The sequence below is a fragment of the Lepeophtheirus salmonis genome, chromosome 13 (genome assembly GCF_016086655.4).
Source record: "Lepeophtheirus salmonis chromosome 13, UVic_Lsal_1.4, whole genome shotgun sequence".
In the NCBI taxonomy this organism is placed as follows: Eukaryota; Metazoa; Arthropoda; class Copepoda; order Siphonostomatoida; family Caligidae; genus Lepeophtheirus; species Lepeophtheirus salmonis.
The window spans coordinates 44,485,077-44,509,473 of NC_052143.2; the positions used below are offsets into that span (position 1 = coordinate 44,485,077).

A 24,397-nucleotide genomic window follows, 5' to 3' on the forward strand; every position below is an offset into this window, starting at 1 on the left:
GATAGGGTAAAAATATGGAACGCGGTTGCAATACTTCGATAAGTTCACTTACTTAGGTATACTCCTTATTTATAGGAAATTAAAGACAAAATACAGATCTTCCAGAGAAAATTTATATGGGGTTCAAAGCGATCTTATCTTTCAAAGAACCGCTAGTATGGTCCAATTTCATTGTGGAGCATAGGTCTAAAAATATAGTAACTGTGAGGAAATCTTTAAACTTCACATGACTGATTAGTCTCAGAAGTTGTTCGGATTTTTGGGGAAAAATGCTTGAAAGACCATTTTAAAAGGAATACAGGATTTCCAATCAACGATAGAATTTTCATGGGTCCTCCAGAGCAGTTTATTTCTTCAGGTATTGTTAGTGCCTACTAGAAACAAATGAACAATTCATGGAAATCAATTGTGGACTCCGTTCTTCCTATGCTGGGCGTTGACGAATCATTGAACTTCAACCATAGAAAGAACACAATAGAGGAATTCTTCAAAACATTGGGAATTTTAGCAATTAAAAAATTGTGGAGCGATATCACAGAAGCCATAGTATCTGCAAGAAAACCATTGAACCCCAAATTGTGGGTTCTCCGGCTGATTTGGTACGAATACACTTCCTTCGATTAGGTTGTAAATCGTCAGAAGATGTACTTAAAAACTCTAAAAAAGAAAGAAAAAAAGTTGCAACCCTTTCATGGACTCAAAAGAAAAGTGGTTCCGCTAATGGATGGCTACCACCTACACATATATTTAACTTTAAAATAGAGTAATTAAACACTAAAGTGTTATTTATTATTTATGCAGCAAAAAGGAACAACTATTGCAACCTAGTGGTCTGGACAGACTCCCCTTAAGATCTCACAAAGTGCTGGAGAGGTTCGACATGAATGGAAAGCTTATCGTGAATGGAAAACGACACAACTAATCTAAAACCTTTTAGATAGGGAATTTTCTTCATAATTGTGACTGGTTCTTTCATCTAGCAAAACCCCTTGGAACTATCAGGCATTTCTGGTCATTTCATCCAATTGAACATATTTAAGAGATAAGTAATACATTTTGTGCCTTTGGGTTATTTTAGTCTTCATCATGTATGAACAACTTTATGAATTCTTGACATATTTTATAAAGAAGATATTATTAGTATTTGTTTTAAAATTGAAATTGAAGTTTTAAAGTATTCAAAATTACCTTATTCATTTACACAGAGATGCATAAATTCTAATAGTCATGTATTCATTAAAAAGTAATTTAATATCAAAGATTTTAATAAAATAAAATATAATATCTGATCTAAAAAGTTAACAAATAGAATACAATTCAAAACTTGAGTGTCTGTTCACCTGCAATCTCAAGTTTCCGGAACCTGTCATTACATTTGAACTGACTCTCTTGAATGTCTTTGAAGTTTAATATATATACAATGTCTGTATCTTACATTTAAGATATATTGGCACATTAGATTAAGACATATACATATATATATACACTCGCTTGAAATACATTAAGGTTCCTTCCTACACTTGGTTATACCATTGACCAATTCATGGATAATGTACATTTTCTGAGGGTTTTTTACGTGATGAATTAGAATGTCAGACCGTTTGATACTACATATTTTTTTCCCCATGAAATGAAACCTTGAAATATTTATCAAATTTATATCACAACGTTCTCTTAATATACCCGTGATATAGATGTCCTCTAAATTGATTAAAGAAGTGTCTAATGATCTCCTAAAAATAATATCAGAGAAGAAAACTTATTAGTCGTAGCATTTTACCCATTCTGGATCATACCTGTATAAGCAAAGTCCAGCCTCAATGTCGAAAAAATACCCTGAGCCCGAAATTGCGTTAGGGAAAAAGTCATTGGAATAAACATATTTTGGTACGGTCCACTTATTGTCAGATGTCTCATTAGAGTTAATGAGACGATGAACCGGTGAATTTGGACCTAGGGACTTGCCAAATATTGTGAACGGATGTTTCTCAGCTATGAAGCTGAACTTGAAGAGCGAGTTTGGGTTTAGGTAGCAATCATCATCTATCTTTAGAATGAATTTTATATCTATGTGAGAATCATTAAGGAACTTTAAATATTTGAGCATAAAAACACTCTTTAGTGATAGATTGTCGTATGTGTCGATAAAGTTCTCTTGCAAAAGGTCATTGTTTAACAGGGCTTCATTGTGGATTTTTCTCTGAATTAGTGGATTTTTGGTTTTACCTGCAATAAATATGTAAATTGTTATAATATTTAAAATCAGTACATGGAAATTTGACTTCTTTTTTAATAAGCTCATTTCTCGAATACTTTTGAAATGCATAAAAAAAAAAATTATTAAATATGATTTAAAATGAGATATTTTTTTAATAACAAGTACTGTTATTTGATTGAGATAAATATTACGAGTTCTTAGGAATCGAATGTTACATTCAATTTTTCTTCCTTTGGAAATATATTCCAATTCGGATACAGTATTCGAATTCAGCCAAGTCTGAGTATAGAGTCAAGTACTATATTCAACTAGTGCTATCTCAGTCCAATCTATTCTAGTCTTAGAACCAGTCCTATTAGTCCTTAAGACCGTCCGTCCTTCGTAGAGTCAGTACTTGAACTGATTAAAAAAAAATAAAATCAGTTGAGTTACGTCATCAATGACCAAACTTTATTAGTTTAGGACTAAACTAGAATATAATAATTCATAAAAACATTACAAGATTCGAAAAATAAGTTGCTTATTAACTTATCTTGAATGAAGTTCCTACAAAATGTGTAAATCCATAAAATGAAGAATCCTATGTGGAAGTTAATATTTTTCCAAATTTTTTTTTCCATTTATTTATATTATAGATATAATTAAAGAGTAAACATTATTATACTACTTCAAAATATTTGCAATTAAAAAAAACCTCGATTTTGATTCATTTTACCAGTTTAACATTTAATTATTTTTGACGCCAAATCTTTTTAAGTTGTAATAAAAGCTATATATATTAGTTTTAGCTAATATTTTATGGAATTGAAAAAAATATATATATTAGCTTGCAAATATGACCCTTCATTTTGCTTAATTTTTCTATTATAAGACCCATTTTGCAGGAACTTGGAATGTTTTTTATCAGTTGGTATTACTTTTAACATTCATTAAAAAGGTGACTCAACTAAACGTTCGCTAGACGAGAAATAAAAGTAAAACGCTACTGTGACTTTATTTCTGAATCGATTTTATAACAATTTTAACAAACATCAACATTATAACATAAGTTTGAAATTTAATCAATAAAATCGCCGTTAGACGTCTAAAGCCTACTTAAGCATCCCACTAGGTAAAGTACAAATGCCCTCCTTATCCCAGGTCTCAGAGATCTTGTTGTCCTGTGGGGACCTTTATTAAAACCCGTTCAACATTACCCCAGACAAAGTAGTCTAAAATATTTTATTTGGGCGAATTATGAGGTCAAGAACTCGTAGGGTCGTACATCCTATTCTCAGAATCAATAACATTGAGTGTTCTTTTGCTGGTGTGACATGTTGTCCCTTCTCGCTGCCAGATCATAAGTCGGTATTTCATGATGCCACAGATCCAAGGAAAGGCTTTGGTGCACTGATTACTGACTTAGAACATAGAATTGAAATGTTGTCCCTGCTTGAAGACTTTCGCTACGAACAATACCAACTACCATATCTTGTTCTGGGTATTTGACCTTTAAGATCCTAGGGACGTTATAAGGACTTTTTGACAAGCATCTATTGTTCCTCGAGTTATGCTTCTGGGTTTGACAGAAAGTTATTTCATCTGAGAAGAACCAGACAAGATCTTTCGCTGGAAGCTTCTGTTTTAGCTTGATCAAAGCCTTGGTTTGGGTAACTCTTTTCTCCCTATTTAACGGAGTTAGAAGCTGTTCCTTACAAATTCCATAGCTGTTGTTCCGGTAGTCTTCATTTAGAACACGATACATAGTCGAACAGGACGCTACTTTGGTGCTGTCGGCGATTATATTCATCGACTGGGGGATTATTTTCAATTTTTTGTTTATTTTCGTCAACAAGCACAACTTTGGTAGCTTCCAGGATACAATGCTTTCGGGAAATCATCGTCAGTGTGTTTTCATTACCCTGCTCAAAACATTTTCTGAACTTTTGAACGAATCGAATAGTGCACCCGACCGTTTTAGGTAAAAATGCTCTATCTATTTTACAATTATACTTGTACAAAATATAGAAAAGTGCACACCGTTTTCGTTTTATTGGATCAGCTGCAAGCAGCCGTGAGAGGAAGGAAGGAAACACAAATCCTTCCCTCCATAACGACATATAAACTGGAATTACACCAATGTTGATCCTCAATTGTTCTGAGAGTCCAACAAGGACTCCCACTGATACATAACCTTTCATGAGCACAATCACTAAAAAATACTTTATACTAATATTTCCCTGTCTCAAGAATTAAAGGATAATGATAACAACGTCGGAAAATAAAAAAGCCTGTTCAGATTTCCAACAAGGAAAGCTGATCAGCTCTCAAGGACCTATTTCATACAGCTCTGAATATAACATGCTCCTTGTCGGAATAAAGGATATCATACATTAAGCTATCCATAGAATTATTATTGATTATTTTGTTAATTATTGATATAATTTATCAAAAATTCAGAACTCACCTATGAAAAGTATTTGGATATTGTAATACTTAGTACAAAGGGGTTACTCCAACAATATTCTTCTTCATTATTTGTTAACGCTTCAGAGCAGACGGGTTTGGTATTGTATTATAAAAATGGGAAAATGAATATTTCCTAATTAGTGATCGGTAATATCCAGGTGCATCTCCCAGGGAATGGGCTGGAAGTTTTGTAGCCCCCCTCCCCAAATCAAGGAATTTTTGCTTTTTACTAGACATTTCATTATTTGAATTTTTTTTCAAATAATTGAAAATGTGAAACTTAATTTTTGAAATTTTTTTCAAAAGAAATTGAAATGTAAAATTTAATTTTGGAAATTTTTTTCGAAAAAAATTTAATTTCTTGTATATGGCTGTGGATTTCTGAATTTTTTTCCCAAAAAATTTAGTTTTTTGAGAATATCTACAGATTTTTAAATTTGTTTCTTACAAATTGATTTTTTTGTGAATGGCTGTGTATTTATGAAATCTCTTTCTAAAAAAATAACATTTGAATTTTTTTTTTTTTGAAAAAATTTAATTTTTGAAATTTTTTTCAAAATTTTTTTATTGGAATTCAAAAAAACAAGGCCCCCCTCAAAAAAAAAAAAAAAAAAATTTTTTATATATATAAATATAATTCTGTGGACGACCCTGAAATCAAACTATATCTTAAACTGTCTTAAAAAATAGTTTTTATGTCTGTCTGTCGATCTTTCATTTGGCTAAAATGTGGCGAGCATAAATAGTATATCATTTTATAAGCACAATATTAATGTTTTTAAAATTTGAACGCATTAGTGAGCAAGGAACAATATACTGCCCCTTTCTGAAATAACATGTTATCACAGGGAAAAAATTGTTTTATTTAGACACAGAAATAATATTATGACTTCTGAAAAAATTATAAAGCATATATTTTGTCATAGAAAGTACCATGTTCTAAACAAAATTTCATTGCATAATACCTTTTTATTAGGTTATTAGATTGATCAATTGGGGGCAGTTAAGTTTTCTCACTTTTCGGATTTTTTTTGACATAATCATCACCGATTTTGGTAATTTTCTGGGAGGGAACTTTTGCGCTCTTAATTATATTTACATCATATTAGTTCTTTGTTTAATTGTCACTTCCTTTCTTATCCTAAAGTGGGTATAACGATCCATAATTCCATAATTGATTACTTAGATGCCAAATAAAAGTTTTCAATGCAGGATGGGATAAATCACTGTCTTAGAGTTGATGATTCATCAGTTTTTAACATGAATTAATTATTTTCTTCTACAATTGTTATTTAATGGAAGAATTATTTAATATTTATTTTCAAGGTGGTTGCGTGGCTAGTGTCTATCCATATATTAAGTAATCTATGGTCTAAACAGGCTAGAATTTTGTTAGCCAAAAACAAATATGTAGTTTGCAATCTCATTCTATTTAACATATTTAATCTTAGTCTAAAAAACGCGGATATTTCAATTAAATGGTCCAAAGTTGGGCTCCGGACAAGAAATTTAAAGGGGGATGTACACCATGTAGGCATAAATAATAGATAGCTAAGTTGGTCCAACTTTGTACCTCAATAAGGGTCAGAAAAAATGACTGCGAGGAAAAGCCAAGAGCGAGACATATGGTATTACTGAATTAAAACCCTTGTTACGATCAGCTGCCTGTTATATGATTTCGGGTCGAGAAAATGAATTACTGCTATAAAGTTAAGAACCTTCTACGTTTAAACTAGTATTAGTGTTGAAAAAATATTAATTATATTTCAATTTATATACGAGGTGTGCTCAAAAAGTAAGGCGACTAAGTATTTTCAGGAAAAAATATTCATTTATTCATAAATATTTATGCTGTCCCATCAAAGTAATCCCCGTCAGACACAAAACAGTTGTGCCAATGTTTTTTCCAATCTTCGAAACACTTCTCATAGGTTTTTTTTCGGTATAGTCTTGAGCTCTTTCAGCGATGCAGTCTTTATCTCCACAATCGTTGCAAATCTCTGTTCTTTCATAGGACTCTTGAGTTTTGGGATCAAGAAAAAGTCACAAGGGGCCAAATGCGGGGAATGAGGTAGCTACAAACATACGCTAAGAGCTCCTGATGCACTCCGCCATGGTAGCAAAAAAAAAAAAAAAAAACGTTGATGACATCTTCCCAGACATTTGGAAAGAGTTTTTACCATTATTAAACATTTTTTGTACTCAAAACAATTTCACTTTATGACACTGTTAACAGTTCAAGTTTTTTAGAAGGACTTAATTTCATTTTATAAACAAAATGTGAAGCAAATTCTTTGATCCATGTTTTTCATTACCAAAAAAAAATTGCCGAACCCGCAAAATACTTCTAACCGTTATGCCTCTCACAAACAAACCAAACATATTATATAGCTGAAAAAGTAAATATATGTTCGTGGCAAGTGTACTAGTATAAAGACATAAAAAAAAATCAGGCGTACCAAATGTGAGTTACCTGAGAACTTTGGAAAAGTCATCCTACTTTTTGAACTCACCTTGTATATATATACATTTTGTTAGTAATTTAAAAAAAATTCACACCCTAGGTAGGGGATAAGTCTTACTTAAGATAGAAAAGATATCATTGCCACGCCCTATTAAATGATGAACAAAAAGAGGAAAGAACAAACCCAACAACAGTTTTTCATATCTTATTTATAAACTTAGTTTTTAATTACAAAAATAGCATCCTCATACTTTAATAGTATGTATTATTTATTATGTACAGGGATCATTATTGGTGCATTTAGGGGATGCTAAAAAGAATACATCGAAAGTCAACATGGTAACTGTAACACTTTAATAAATGTTTTGGATAATATCAGCTTAGCTGTTATGACGTTTACTTAGATCATGCACAATCAGCTGTGACAAGAGAAGAGGAGGGGGAAAGTAATGAACAACAAGGACATTGGCAAGAATTATTCTAATGTCCATCTTCAATTTGAATTCAACATGGACTTATAGTTATAACTTCAGAAAAACCCCTCAAGGTTGCTCTCTGTCTGGCATGAGTAAGCACCAATGTTAAATGCGGTTTAGTATATAATCCTATTTGGTAGAAATTGAAGTTTACTCCTCATGAATTAAAAAAATAATGAAAAGAAATGGAATGTTAGGAAAAGAAAATTCTTTTATAAGATTGCCAACTCCAAAAAACCTCGCAAACTACAAAAAAGCTATCAATTAGCATCACTAATTATGTACATATGTGAAAAATACTAGAATGTAGGCAAAAATACCTCTGTTTAAATGAGAGCTATTCAAAAGAACTCTGATTTTAAATCGACTCGACTCGACTGCTACAGGAGAAGAGAAAATATAACTATGTTTCAAACAAAAGGTTGTTCTTATACGAAGTGCATCCATAATTGTAATTGAAAATAAAAATATGTACAAATGAAGTGTGAACAGAGATGAATTATTGTTTTTTTTTTTACTATTTTCATTTTATAAAATTTAATGGGATATTAAGTCCGTAAAATCAGTCATTTTTTTTCTCTCATTACCAATAAGGTTTAATGTAGGAAGATTTTTCTTTCTATATGAACGTACATCGGTGAGTTTATGCATGAATTGAGAAATCCATGGTTTGTGGAGCCTGTATGGTTATTTTTGTATATTTTACAATGGATAGTTCAATTAATAAATTTGTGGTAGGGATATGTTTAAAAAATAACATATTTGGATAAATGATTGGAAATTTGATACATTTTTACAATAGGTAATAGGTTACAATAAGTGGTAACATTTAAATTTTTTCTAATCCAAATAACTTATATTAATATTGCTTTTATGCGAAGTCATTTATGGATTAAAACTTAGAAAAAGATGGACTAAAACGAATCTTGCTCTCATTCAGATTTAACTGTATCTTGAAGATTGCAATAATGAGTAAGTAGAGATGAGACAAGTCGTGGACTCGGATACAAAGTACCCAAATAACTTGTATTATTCGAAAATAGACATGAACTGGCTTTGAATGCTTGAACTTTTTACATATAATAAAAAAGATCTGGGAGATTTTTGGGGTGTTAAAACCCCTGTAGTACATATTGGGGGAAAAAGGAAAAATTAAATTTTTATATGAAAAATTTAAAAAATTCTACTTCAAATATGATTTTTTTCCCTCAATTTCCACAGCTGTTTTTTTTTGGAGGGAGGATGGCTACATCATCTCCAACTCATCCTTTGCGGACATCCTTGATTCAAGACAAGTATCCCTTTAATTTTCGTTTCATATTTGGATCTAAATGTTCAGTTATCCCAAAATTTATCCAAACATTTACGTCTACAGATCCAAACTGACCCAGATTCGAGAAAATGTCATAGAAGATATGTCCCATCCTTACCCATAAGTCAATTATATTCGTTTTGAGTACTCAAAGTGAAAGTGGATTATTTGATTATATGAGACCTGTAATTTATTGCTTTAATATGGTGTAAATTTTTAGAATTATATATATTTAATACATGAGGGCTGGGCTTCTACTCTATGAAAAATTGATTTGATATGCATGATAATTCACTTCCACAATTAGTTAATTTCGAAACTAAAAAACCTGACATACATTGAAATCATTGACCTTACCCAGAATAAAAATCAACATGATTGGCAAGGAATCCATTGCAGAGCCCCATGTTTCTCGAATAGTCGTTCTCTCCATGAAATTTTCCACTGCTGAGTGACAAATGATGAGAATTTTGGTCGTTGAGTTCGCTATTCCTTTTTCATCTTCTATTATCATGGTTTGAGGTACGTATGGCTCTATAATGGTTGTACGTTTTTGAGGATGTATGTAGTATGATGCGTTAAGAGTGTCATTTGGGAGCCACTTTAAATCCTTTTCTTTATCTTCATATTTTAAATAATTAGGGAAATAACTTTCCTCTGGTATTAAATCCACTTGATTCAACTTGGGGGATGAGATCCTCATTAAAAATTGAGGAAAAAAGCTTACCATTATGAAAATGGACGTTACAAGAAGTATAATAGCTTTAATCATACATTTTTTTAGCTCATTCATTGTTTAAATTACACTTTTTCATTCTATTTTTGAACCCTAGAAATAAATAAGAGTATATAAAAATAAATACAATTATATTTTTGTCAAACCATTAAAATATTAATAACTTATATGTATAGTTAAGATTAGTTTTCTCACTTTCTAAACCCCTTATGGCTATACATATTTTTACTTCAAACTTCTAAAGTAGTAAATAAAAGGTATGCATATCTAATTAACCATATTAAGTTTGGTTAACCAATGTGTGTGCATGTGTAAAATTAATGCAATTCTTCATACTTATTTTTATAATCTTTATACAGGAATTGTTGTATTTTCTATTATATTAGACAAGCAGATATGACTTCAGATCTATTCCGAATGCTTAAGTAATTTATAAGTATTCAAATCATACAATATGTGTGCATGATTTAAAAAAAGTTAATCAATTGGTTAGATGGAAACATGGAAGATTTTCAAACGTTATATTATTAAAATTACTGCATTTGACCAAGGAATGGCTTTTGAAGTAAATATGCAAAAGTCAGAACACGTATGTTTCCTTCTCTAGGAGCGACCGTAGATCGGTAATCCACGCACATAGAGTTAAAGAGAAGTCTACTGAGCTACGTCGTTCGTTATAATTGTGCAAATGGCTAATAACTGCAATTTAAAAAAAAACAAATTTTTCTGATTATGATTTTTGTAAATTCCAACAAAGCTCCCCTGTCGCCCAGCCAAAATACCTAAATAGTATTCAATATCTTTAAGTGGTTTATTACTTATTAGGCATGATTACATCTCTATATAATGAGTATAGATATCGAACAATTCATTCAATTAAGGGAGATCCAGGGGTGTATGCAGGATTATATATTGGAGGGTGCTTGATTTTTGGAATTTTTTGGAAAAAAAAATTCCAAAAATTAAATTTCAAATAATAAATTTTATGGAAAAAAATTTCAAAAATCCATAAACATTCTTTAACAACTAAATTCTTTCAAAAACTCAATTTCAAAAATCAAATTATTAATATTACATTTTTCGAAAAAAAAAAATCAAGAATCTACAGCTTTCACAAAAAATTAAATTTTTTGGAGAAAAATTTCAAAAAATCTATAGCTATTCAGAGAAAATTAAATTTTTTGGAAAAAAAATGACAAAATTTAATTAAATTTTCTAGTAAAAATCAGAAATTCCTTCATTTGTGGGTCATTTCCCTTCCAGCCCTTCCCCCTGAGTTTGCATGATTAAGCGATACCTATAATAATTTATACATTGTTTTCTTTGGGTTTTTTTACGCCTTACCCAATTACCCTACCCTTTATTAACAAGGAGTTACTTAGTAAGTAACTAACTGGAAGTTTTTATTTTAATTAATGATGTTGCCAGGTCAAGGCAAACCCCTAACTAAGACTTGATCCTTGCAAACTACAACTAAGTTAAAAATACAAAGAGCAAATACTAATAAGTTCAAGATATATTTATCATTGTACTACAGATCATCATGCATTAAAATACATAATTGAACTCATATACTTTATTTATAAAGCAAAGTCCATCTGTATATGTTTGTTTTAATTTGTACATTGCACAATCATTTTTAAAGCATGACCCTTGCTGTCTTATGAAAAAAAAAAGAAATGTATCTATAGTATAAATAGTGATGTGATTTGTGTGAGAGCACGAGGAGAAGACCCATGCAAAATTGCAGCCTCCTAGGATATGAGCATAAACACACATTCTCTTTTTATATATACAGATTAGCTGAGGGTACCCGTGTTGCAGGGTGAATAGAGGGGAATAGAAACAAAGAATGGATGTAGAAGAAAAAAGACATAGAGAGGGAAGATGAAAAAGAAAAGGGGAGAAAAGAAGAGGAGGAGAAGAGAGAAGGAGAAAAATATAGAAAGGAAGAATGGAAAGGAACATTTAAAAACAAAACAAAAAAAACTATTATTATTATAATTTTATTCTTGAGGGGAGAACATCTAAGTATTGAGTATTTTGCTTTTCATGCCTTGCTCATGAGATTTATGCTTATATATATATATATAAAGAGAAGACGTTGAGATCTAATGACCAATGATGAAAATCCCGTGTAGAATGGGCATGTTAAAACAATAGAAATAAAAATCTACATGGTAACCCTGACAATTTGAAGAATGTTTTGGAGGAGAGAAAGAATCATGCTCATGACTTTGCATTAGATCAGCTACAATCACCTGTGACAAGAGAAGAAGGAGAAAGGGATATAAACATGGACATTTGATAGAACTACTCCGATGTCGATCCCCAATTCTACTCTGAGTCCAACAAGGACTTACAATTATTTATAACTCTACAAATAATCATCAGGTCTTTTATAAGAGCACATGCATATTCAAATAGGTTATGAATGTAATTGAATCTATAGGAAAGGATGTTGTTCACTACTAAGGAAATAAAAAATTATGACAACTGCTAAGGACAGAAAATTCCCTCTTTATGCTACCAATTATAAATTAACAGGCCAGCTAACAAATACACCAGATTTACATTATTGCGAATGACTACGGGTAAAGGAGTTAATACATTCTTTCCCCCAAATATGCAATTCTACCCTATTGAGCAAGATTACTCAACTGGCGACCGAGATCCGAATCCAGACCTTCTCAATGTTGAAGTTGAACTAAGAGGAAGCAAATATGTCGAGTAATATAATTAATGAAGTAACTTATTAATTTATATTTCTTAACTTTCGTATATATAATTGCAATGGTTTTGCAATCTGATGATGAAGGGAAACATTCCTTTGACTTGCATATTTTCTCTTTCTTTAATTTTGCAAAAATGAAATTATCTTTTTAGATACAAATATGTATATACATTTAAATACTCGTATATATTAAGAATTCTTTTGTTTTAATTTTTTACAATATGTTATCAGAAGATATCTAACATCTGCGTAGTTTTAACATTTCGTACATAAAGAATAAGTTTCTAATTCGACCTTGTTCATTAAAACTTTATTTTCAATGACAAAGTTTATTTACCTCTTTCCTAAGTTAACCTATTGTCTTTAAGAAATTATGTTATTTATATTTTCCTAATTGACTTCCCAGAAATCCCATTTGAAGTTTGGAGGAAGAATACATATATATTCAGCACTGAAAGACATCCAATTGCCATCCTTAGATAAGGGTGCTTCATGAGTGACTATAAAAATTATATGTGGCTCGGCGTTTATAATATTTTACAGACATCTATCCCTACCATCAACCTTGTAATTAGAAAAGATCATGATTAGATAATGAAAAAAAAAAAAAAAAAAAAATGAAGAAAGACCATACTACTCAACTCTAATTATGATTTTCAAGATAATTAGTAAAATATTGAAAGTAGTCAAAAACTATTTTTTTTTGTTCTAATTTATATGTATATAAATTAGAAGTAGACAGTTTTGTAGGGAAAAAAAAAAGCTTAGAAATGAAAAAAGGAAAACGGTTGTTGCGTGTGCTAATTTTTCTTTTTTGTTCATTGTTTAATAGGTTGTTATGGTGTTAACTTCTCCCTCTGAAGTAAGTATTTTCACCTATCTATATATATATATATATAATAACTAGAATGGACACTCGGTTGAGCGCAAAATTTTGCCTATGATCATTTTTCCTAATCATGGGAGATGTTGAACATGAATATCAATTACATTCATACTTTACCATGTGTTAAATATGTATTTGTGCCACAAAGTGCAAAGAAATCCAACATTAGTTTTTTTAGCTTTTACCTTTAATTTTGATCTTACATTTTTTGCTATATGAAGCATCTTTATAAAAAAACCCTGTATAATGACAAAAATTTGAGCTCTGTACCTCAGAATATATCAAAGTTATTGTCAAATATGTATTTTGAACGTTTTGTGCTACTTCAAACTTGACCTCTCAAATTCTAATGGCCTCTTGATTTGACCATGTATAATCGTGGTACCAAGTTAGATCGAAATGGTTTGTAACTTTTGCCGTAGTCCTGTTGATCAACAGACACACAAAAAAATTTAAACTCTACTTCGTCGTTGGAGGTAACTATGATATTTTTCCTGCATTAATGCGATTTTAAATGTAGAAGGTTTTCCTATTTATAGCAGTAATTCATTTTCTCCCCCCAAAATCGTATAACAGGCAGGTAATATTAACAAGAGTCTTAATTCAGTAGTACCATATATCTCGCGCTCTTTTCTAAGTACAATTTTGAACGAATAATTGTATGGAGAGGGTAGTCAGTTTTTTTTAGTTTAATGGACTTTTGATTTTGTTTTATTATGCCCGACGATGTGGAGTTTTAAGTCGATTTTTTTGCTTATAAAATAAAGACACTTTAGATGTTCTAAATACTAAATTATTTCATCAACAATACTCCTCCAAGTATCTAGAGGGAATGGGTCATTCCCTCCAGGATCTCCACTCCTGTTGGGAAGCAAATTTAGCCCATTTTCGATGGTGTTTCAGTATTTCCAAATTGATTCAAAGTAAAATATTTTATGTATTTATTATCTCGAATAACTACATAACAGTTTTAATTTGTTTAGATCAGTCAAAACTAAGGCTAAGGGAAACAAGCTATAAAAATTGATCTAGATTCATAGAGTCAAACCTCTATTAAGCGATCAGGGAAGGGAAACTGAAAAAACGACTGCTAAGTTCAGATGACATCTTAAACCAGGTTTCCTGTTTTCTAACCATTCATAATTTGAAATTTGAATACGGTCACTTAGTGCGGTGACACGCTTAAAACAGGTGACTGATGGACCAGATTTGACTGTATCTATAAAAATGAACATAACTTCTGTTTTTATGATGGGTGGCAATCAGGATGCAGAAGTAGTAGCGGGTTGGGTGTGGTTTTATTCTAGAGATGAGATTTTAAATATTTCTTGGAAATACAGACAGTTGCTATCATACATTGGAGTAATGAGGAATCTGTGTTTGCCGTAGAAAAGAAATGTTGTCAAAAAAACGTATGACATAATATTATATAAAATTAAAGTAATTCAATTTAGCTCCTGAGTTTTTGTTGGTCCAATTTATGAAGATCATTTAATTGCTTCAATTCCTAATATGTTCAAAAAGCGATTTTTTCAATTATATTCTCATAATTTGAAGTTTACAAATAAAATTACTGCCATCAATTTGAGTATAGTACAAAAATTAGAGCAGGTTGACAGAATTGGAAAATTGAACAAGATTTATTGCAGAAAAATTAACATTTTTAATACTTTTGTAAAATTGTCAATAACTAATTATCTAATCAACTAATCATCCACAAAATGATATAAAATAACCTATGTTGCCTACAAATCTTACATCTTTTTGTAAAAAATAACTGTTCCTTTCAAATCTCTTAATTAAAAAGTTATTTCAAGAGAAATAAAAGAAATTAAACAATCGACAGATATTTAAATACCAAAATTCGATTTATTCATTGTATGGACAATGATTGACGTTACCTACCTATCTCGTATGATTTTAAAAACTATGTAAAACAAAACTTTAAATGAAAGCTACCATTAAGAAATAAAATTAAAACTTTTCTGGTCTATAAAACTTGCTTTATTGCCTTTTAGAAAAAGAAAGTTATATTGTCTCACCCTACTTTGAGCATGGTCTTGACAACAAGTCAAATTTATTGGCAATATTGTCAATAAACATATTCGAACGTTCTCCAGATTTTCTTTTCAAACTTGGAAAAGTATAACAAAAAAATGTTAAAAATGTGTTTTTGATCATTTTATACATTTTTAACATAAAACCAAGTTAAAAAAAAGTTGAAGGACTTACCCAGCACACATATTATATATCCTTGAAATTTAATTACTTTTAAAAATGGTAAGTTCAATACATATAAATGTGTATCATTATTGGAACTTCAAAAGTCATTTGTATCATAGTAATGCATACCTCATTCCTATATATATATAAGTATATAAATCATTTTGTATAATAAATAAAATATATAAAAGTAGGTGCTTCAAATAGGTATTAGAGAAAATTCTGACACAATTAGTTTTTACATAAGCTTTTGTACAGAAAAAATCGTACAATTAACATTTTTTAAAGAGTGAAATTCTAGGTGCGTTGTTCCATTAACTTAAAAAATAAGTAATACATTTTATTGGTCCTAGTTCTTTAAAATACCCAAAAAAGTTATTATTCAATTATTGAAGCATCTTTGAAATTATTACTTTGTATAGAATTTAAAGCCTTGAAACAAAGTAGCGAAACACGACTGTGTACTTGAGGAGATTTATGGCTTGTGATGAATATTGGATGCACTTTTAAGCATCCAAGCCCGTATTTTTGGAGTTGGGAACCTAGAGAGTGAATTTTCGTTTCTCAGCTGTTGTGTTTTTTATTGAACCCGTGAGAAGTAAACTTCTTTTTCTACTAAGTACAACATATCTTTGATGTATTTGAAACTGAATCAGATTTGTTGCAGAGTCATAATTGTAAGTCCTTGTTGGACTACTGAGAGTAGAATTGAGGATCGACATATGAGTAATTCTTACCTATGTTCTTGTTTATTTCCATCCCCCCCCTCCCCCTCGTCCCTACTTTTTGTAACTAATCTAATGAAATGTCACGACAGATAAGCTGCTCTCCTCCAAAACATTCTTTCTCCAAATTGTCATGATTATCATGTTAATAGTCAGTTTTTTTAACATGTCCAAAACACTTCAAAGTAGGATCACCTTACAATGTACCTGGTTGTTCTAATATTTCCCCCTTCCAGCGTAAGTTTCTCTTATGCCGTGTGGAACTGTTTCTTCCATTTGCAGAATTTATCTTGTTTATTCAGCTAAAGGGTGAATTCATGGAGGTTCTATAGTTAGTTATGCAGTAATATTCAACGGTCCTAGTTGCAAAAGAACCCCCAAAAAAACCTAACCTGGCAGAGCGGGTGTGAAGGGATGGGACAGGGTGTGTGATCCCTATGGAGTATCAGGGTATGGGAAAATAGGATGTCAGTCTGAATATTTGGTTATGTAGGTAGTGACTTTTATAAAAATAAAAATAAAGACTATTTTTAAAAGATTTTAGAAATAGATAAAAATATTACTTTCTAAAAACGGTATCAAACCAAATATTGACACAGGCTAGGAAAAGGACCAAAAAAGGGATTAGAAAATAAATAAAGATGGAACATGCTACCTTGTACAAATATTAATCTCGTCATTGTCGTTTTGCCATTTGTTTTATCATAGCGTTACCTCGTTTACACAAAGATATACAGTTTATTTTGTTCTCAGTTGTCGATGTTCTAGCATCTTTTCTCCTAATCAGTTTTCTGAAAGTGGATTGATTGAGTTAGAACTAGTTATTGTTAAGATGTAAACAATTCCTAACAATGATTGAATATTAATTATATAAAGGGGTTTTCAATAGAAACGCTCACATTTTACGTTGATAGGTTTCGAAAACGACGTCATATTTGTTATTGTTTCTTTGACAGCTGTGCTCAGAAATAATTGTAGTTTCATCATGGAGCAGTACACACTCGAGCAACGCTTGCAAATTATTAAAATTTATTAGAAAAGTGGTGAGTCTTTGATCCAAACTTTAAGAGTGTTAACGCCAATTTATGGTCAACGTAATCGACCTGCAAAATCAACAATTCAACGTTTGGTGAAAAAATTTGAGTCCACATACACGCTACATAATGTTCCTGTGCCAGTGAGACAAAGAAATGCACGAAGTGTAAAAACATTGCTGCTGCAAGCGCATCAATTCAAGATGACCCAAATTTGTCTCTTACGCGCCGTTCTCAATCGTTGGGCATCTCTGTGACATCGTTGTGGCGAATTTTGCGAAAAGATCTTGGCCTACACCCGTATAAGATCAAGTTGACACAAGAACTGAAGCCGCTTGACCACTTCAAACGTCGGGAATTCGTAAAATGGGCTGAAGGAAAATTCGAAAATGATCCTGATTTTCAACGTAAAATCATTTTTAGCGATGAGGCACATTTTTGGCTCAATGGCTTTGTTAACAAGCAAAATATGCGCTATTGGGCCGGAAAAAACCCACACGTGATTCATGAGGCGCCATTACATCCCAAAAAATTACTGTTTGGTGTGGATTGCATGCTGGCGGTGTCATTGGGCCGTACTTTTTCGTCGACGATGACAATCGCCACGTTACTGTGAATGGAAATCGTTACTGCGCCATGATAACCGATTTTTTTTGCCTGAATTGGAAGATATGGACTTGGACGATATGTGGTTTCAACAAGACGGTGCCACTTCACACACAGCAAATGTTACAATCGATTTATTGAAGAGTAAGTTTGGTGAGCGTCTTATCTCCAGAAATGGACCAGTCAATTGGCCGCCTCGCTCGTGCGATTTAACGCCTCTAGACTATTTTCTTTGGGGTCACGTGAAAGCCCTGGTCTACACCAATAATCCGTCGACGTTAGAAGAGCTCAGAACAAATATTCAACGCGAAATTGCTGCAGTTTCAGCCAATTTATGCGGAAAAGTAGTCGAAAATTGGGTTCAACGATTGGACTTCGTAAAACGTGCACGTGGTGGTCATTCAAACGACATCGAATTTTATTCATAAATTAACTTGAATGTATTTTAACGGCAAATAAAGAAATTGTCGATATCTCAAACCGTTTTGTTTTATTTAAAAAAAAAATGTAAGCGCTGTTAATGAAAAACCCTTTAGTTGAGAAGGCTACAAACTACAAACTGGTTTTGGGCCTTTTTTCTGTTTCTTTCGGAAAAAAAGTTGGGTGATACAATAAAGGTAACGACGAGTTATAGTTGTGTGGGTTCTTATTTATTCTGTCTAGTCCAATATAGTCATAGAACCGGTCCTATCGGAAAAAAGAAAATCCGAAAATCAAACTGATCCTCCTGACAATTTGAAGAATGTTTGAAGCAGTCATGAAGTTTCATGATATCATCTACAATCAGAGGTGAATTGGGAGGAGGTCGAGAAGTAAATCTACAAGGACATTGACAAGAATTACTCTGATATCGATCCTCAATTCTACTCTGAGCTCAACAAAGGCTTACAATAATAACTCCACCACAAATCATGAAGGTTAATCTCCGTGCAAGCACAAATGTTCAATCAGGCTTGGAATATAATGGAATCTATTTACGAAGGATGTTCACTAATCAGAAACTAAATAATAAGGACAACAGATGAGTAAACGAAAATTCATTCTTAATTTCACCAATTTCAAAAAAAAAAAAAAAAAAAAAAAACCAGCAAAAAAATACACATGATTTACATCACTAGTTATATCTTTGATCTAATCTGTTCATTTTGAGTGCGATCATCTGTAAATCATATGAGTTACTTATAACTAGTCGTAAGCTAGGAAATCTCAAAGGACACGTCTTAAACTCGTATGTACTATTCTTTATCTTGTTCTTGAATGACCATGTAGCGTTTGAACACCCGAAGGTATTGAAACTATTCCTTTATCAGTTAAAAGAAATTAGACAAAACATTCATTGACTTTCAAAACTTCCAAAATCCACAATATACAATTTTATTGTGAATTGTTATTATGCTCGTAAAATTTGAGACCATAAAAACATTATTAAAGTTGTATGGATCCAAGGTTAATAGAAATATGTATTTCTATTAACCTTTGATGGGTCCAGAAAAATATAACATAGGAATGAAATATTTGCAAGAAGTTTAATATCAAGACCAGATATTATTTCGTGGAAATAACATGACGAAGATTTGAATAGGATTAAAATTCAAGTTTTATTACATGGGTCATACAATTTTCTAAATTGAGCATAACAGCATAAAGGGTACAAAAATGGTTCAAATGAACTAAAATATAAGGATTAAACCTACATAACATATGTAGTGTACAAATTGTATCCTGTAAGCTCAAACATATTTTTGACAAGTTGTATCCTGTAAGCTCAAACATATTGTACAAATTGTATCCTGTAAGCTCAAACATATTGTACAAGTTGTAATCTGTAAGTATCTCATATTACACTTTAACCAGGCTTATGTGCGATCAAGAAAGACATTGCAATATAGCAATATAATATCTCAGAGCAATTTGCGATCAGCAAATTCAAATATACAATTCATTTAAACCTATATATATATATATATTTTAACTTAAATAAACGATTTATACACATTTGTCAAATGTATTTATTTACAATATTTTACTTTAATAAAAAAATATGTAGAAAAAAACTAAAATATGGTCTGCCGGTGAATAGTAAATATTTAACATAAATTATTTATCATTTAACTCTTTATTTGCTCAGGAGCTGCTTCTCAAGTTTGTCGTCTCTCAGCCTCTGTCTAGTCCTCCCAGGATCTGTTTGTTCGTATCGAATTTTTTTCTTCATATTGAATGTCACTTTCTTATTTTTTAACTAAAATAAATGCATAAATTGGTTTTCAAGGGATATCATCCACCAAATCGAATTAAATAATTCAATACTAGGGTTGGATTGGTCTATAAATAGCCTTAAAATAACTGCAATGCAATCAGTGCGGCTCAGACTCATTTTGTCAGTTCTAAGACCGGTTTTTATGGTAACCCAGAAGGAATGAAATTTCGTAGTCACTAACCACGTCATTTCAGTTGTTGTAGTTTTGTCATAGCTGAGCATTTAAAGTGACGAGATATCCCAGGGCGTTACCTGGCAAGCAAAAAAATCCACACTGTATTTTGATGTCAGAAGGGAATTTCGTATGATGTATTAAATGCTCGCTTTCTTCTTCCAGAATTCAAAAACATCTTCTTCACATTAGAAATTAATTCGTTTGTTGGAGGAAACTTTTGTGGAACTATAACTGGAACACTCCCATGAGTAATTACTTATAATTTTAATCAATTCCGGGAAATTTGTTGGAAGATCTTTTCCTGTTTTGAGACAATAAAGGCGGCATCAGTGAGGAAAACTTTAAGTCTGCAGAGGACAAAATCTTCCTGTAACAACTTATAAACTGAACTTAAGACGAAGTTCTTTAAATTGTTCGCGGCTGCAATCTCAATATCCATCAAGTTGATAAGGTAAGGTCTCACACAGAAATGACCATCCAAAATGCCAATCAAAATTGCCGTCATTGACCTCCCTTGATGATCTATTGTCCCATCTAGTGCAAGGAACACGTCCTTTTCTATCACCTCTTCTTTTATTCTATTCAAAACTCATTGACATACTTCCCTGACCAGTTTATAAAACGGCCCATCGACCTGAAGTAGTTTTTCCTGTATATTTTTCAATGAAATTGGAGAAATTGGGATGCTCCAGGACAGTTAAAGGGATGCTACACACCACAAATAACTTTACTACGTCCTAATGTGCCGTTTAATTCTTCTTCATACCCTTTAATCTTATGTTTATTGAAGACTTTTAAGTTGTTGATGTGATGGATGGTTTTGGAGTGACAGATTACTTGCTATAAATTACGAAATGGGCAGGAACAACCGCAAAAAGATACTCTTACTCTCCACATCAATACCTCCGTTGTTAGAGACCCATTAAAAAAGGCGAGTTATTTTCGGCATGATGTACGAGAGAGAGCCGAAAAGGGAAGTTGCTTTGTTGACAATTAGTACAATACTAAGGAGAAGTTATTTAGAAGATGCAAGGGTATCAACGTTTATTTTTCCTTTTTTTAAATCTCTTTCAACCAATCAAATTTGCTCTTGATCCACGATTCCAACAACCCTAGGTATATTGGTTATTGTATTGTTTCTATCAAGAAATTTTGGCTATTATATGCAAATTTATATCTATGGTTTTAATAAAAGACTATTTACGAATATTATAATACAGCATCAATCAAAATACTACGTAGGATCTTAATGTTATGAAACATAACTACGAGTATGTAATTCATTTTAAAAACTGTGGAGAAATAAAAGACAATGATAGTCTTGGAGTGCTTAAGAGGTAAATAAAAGGTGGTACGATTAAATTATTTAGTTACCTACTTACTGATTTCGGGCTTTTTTTTTTCTTTTTGGATGAAAGGTTGCAAGATACAATAAAGGTAACACTTTTTAAGTAGGAATTGGCTAGTATGTATAAATTATACGTACAGGCAGATGGAGAATCGAGGATTGCTTTCAGTCTACACATAAAGGGAGCGGGGATCAAATTGTCGCCAAAATATTTTTCTACAAAAAACAACACAAAATATACATTTTTTAACTTTTTTATTGAAAATCAAAACTGTAACAAGCATATAGGTATAGAGTAGCCATTCATTCGATATAATCCCCGTTGGCATCAATAACGGCCTCAATACGGCCTCTTAAACGGCCACAGGCTCTTCTAACCATCTCATTGTCCATGTTGCCGAATACCTCTTTGATGGAGTCCATCAGGCTGGCCTTAGTGCTATAAGGATGCCTGTTGGTATGTCTCTCGACATAGCCCCAGACAAAATAGTCCAAAGGATTAAGGTCGGGAGAGTTAAGAGGCCACAAATCCTTGGTTACGACGTCATAACAGTTCTCGGTTAACCATTGCATGGAGATTTTGGATACACAGTCCCTTATTGTTTTCTCATGGTAGCCCAGATCCCTCGCCATGGCCTTCATGGACCTGGTAGGGTCATCCTCAACCATCTTCTTCACCTTGTCGACAAAGACGGTGTCCCTGACCTTCCTGTCGGTGCCCTCCTCCTTGGGTGCCCTCTTTATGGGGGCATCAACATACCAGGTGTCCTCTAGCTTCTTACGGATACACTGAACAGTCCGTAAATTCACTCCTAAGGTTGAAGCAATCGTTGAATTGGAGATTTCACCTCCATTATTAACCAATGCCATGACTACGGCGGACCTCGAAAGCTCCTCGTTCCACTTATAGCTCTTTATCTCCTCATATGATGACGGCATGATGCTAACTGAACTACGTATCGTCAGCTGACAAGAATAGCTTTCCTATTTGGTAACCGGTTTTTTATTTGATAATGTCGTCTTCAAGTTATCAAGATTTAAAGTAGACGACAATTTGATCTCCGTTCCCTGTAATAATACACATGTTTCGTATATTCGTATAAAGGCGGCCTCAGCTAAAAATGAATAAGTGTGTGTATTGGGGGGGAGTAAAATAAAATCTTGGAAAACACTACACTTTAACCTCAAAAAATTAACTTATTGATTATAGCTAATTTATTTTTTATAATATATATATTGTATTTTCTATATATATTATATATAGGAACAAAAGCACAAAAACCGAGACTTGTAAGGAATATATGGCGTTCTCTGTTGGACATTGTCTGTTCCAGCAGTTCAAGAACTTGAACTGCTAGGCCGATAAAGGCACAACCTTGGATATAGCTATCATTAATTATTTCCTTGGTTTTATTTACTTCAATCCAAGCTAAAAGTGAAGAAAATAAAAAATAGCTAGCACTGAAGGACCGACTAATCGTCTGATTGATTTGGAATGAAGTCCTGTGACAAATCCAACACTAATTAAATAATAACCATTTGTACAATTATATTTCTATTAATTTTTTGAAAAAAAATTAAGAGAAATGCTTTAGAATAAAAATGTCCTATCTGGGCAAGGATGTCATAGAAAGGCAATGTAGAATTATTGGCTCTCTAAACTTTATGCTATATCTAGTAAAAATAATATTTCTCAGACAGGATATTATTATAATTAACAAAAACCACAAAAATATGAGTAATGAAAAAATTATTCTATCATTCTGTTTGGAATAAGCTAAATATCAACACTATGGTGATAGCTCAATTTGTGATTATATTTGAACCAGATAGAAAATTATCAAAACTCATACAAAAAAATATCATATTGTATAAATTCTTGAATATTTGATACTACATTGATATCAAAGGCGTCCTCAGGGTGTGAGCTGAAGGAACTGTTGCCCTCCCCAAATTATGTACTTTTTGTTTATAGAAAAAAAAAAATTTAAAAGTTATTTTCAACAAAAAATTTATGTTTTGATTTTTTTTAAAAAAAAAAATCCAAAAACAAATCCTTCTTCCGCCCTCCAAAAAAAAAATATATATAATCCTGCGGATAGCTCTGATATCCAATGATTTAACAAAATGATATGATTGGGTTAATTCTTATTTTTTTAAAGGAATTATAAGATAAAGTCATCCTTACCTTATTGCTATTTTCAATAGTATTTTACATAAATGAGTTTATTCAAATAGTTGTAAAATCCAAATGAATTCTTTATTACCTTTTTTTTTACTTGGAAGAATAAAATAATTTTCTAAGTTTATTTCACCAGCGTTTATGTTTGGGAAAAAAATGAAGAAGGAGAAATGAAGAAGTTACCTGAGCTTAGCGGTGTTATAGTATGACTTATGAGACGCATTTGTTTTATTATGGAATTGTTTACGTAGTTAAAAGTACTTGTGTACACGACATACGGTTAAAGAAACATGATAAAATGGGGAGGGTATACGGTTACTCATAAAATGTGTACATAGTATTTACCCCTAGATCAAATATTGTGACTTTCATTTAATATTGAGTATTTACTTTTCAAAGAATAAGCTGCACATCTAAGGTATGTCCGTATAAAAGGCTGTCTCATTTTTAGGGTGTTTTTTATACTCAAAGTATATGTAACATAAAATATGAGAAAATACTTCTAAATTACAGAGGATTTAGATCGAATCGGCACTTATGTACCCCGGTAATTTTGTCATGATATAGCGTCTC

At 31.8% G+C, this 24,397-nt stretch overlaps 1 protein-coding gene across 2 annotated transcripts; it reads right to left on the reverse strand.

Annotated features, from left to right (window-relative positions):
* Positions 1-1,363: 1,363 nt before the first annotated feature.
* On the reverse strand, positions 1,364-23,967 carry LOC121128442 (beta-1,3-galactosyltransferase 1). 2 transcript variants are annotated; one of them, XM_040724023.2, is made up of 5 exons: positions 23,831-23,967; positions 9,276-9,747; positions 1,797-2,226; positions 1,684-1,733; positions 1,448-1,607 (listed from the first exon to the last, which is right to left on the reverse strand). In XM_040724023.2, exons 2-5 carry the CDS (start codon positions 9,709-9,711, stop codon positions 1,585-1,587), a joined length of 939 nt encoding a protein of 312 aa, XP_040579957.1. In that variant the 5' UTR covers positions 9,712-9,747; positions 23,831-23,967; the 3' UTR covers positions 1,448-1,584. The 2 variants fall into 2 exon arrangements, with proteins under 2 accessions (XP_040579956.1, XP_040579957.1); XM_040724022.2 differs by having other exon boundaries at positions 1,364-1,733.
* Positions 23,968-24,397: the final 430 nt, after the last annotated feature.

Excerpts from the sequence above, each read along its gene's own strand:
- LOC121128442 (XM_040724022.2), bottom strand. The coding sequence starts at position 9,711 with ATGAATGAGCTAAAAAAATGTATGATTAAAGCTATTATACTTCTTGTA. Across the intron at positions 2,227-9,275 it reads CATGTTGATTTTTATTCTGG|GTAAAACCAAAAATCCACTA; the intron begins GTAAGGTCAATG and ends TATTTATTGCAG. Across the intron at positions 1,734-1,796 it reads GCTGGACTTTGCTTATACAG|GAGATCATTAGACACTTCTT; the intron begins GTATGATCCAGA and ends TATTATTTTTAG.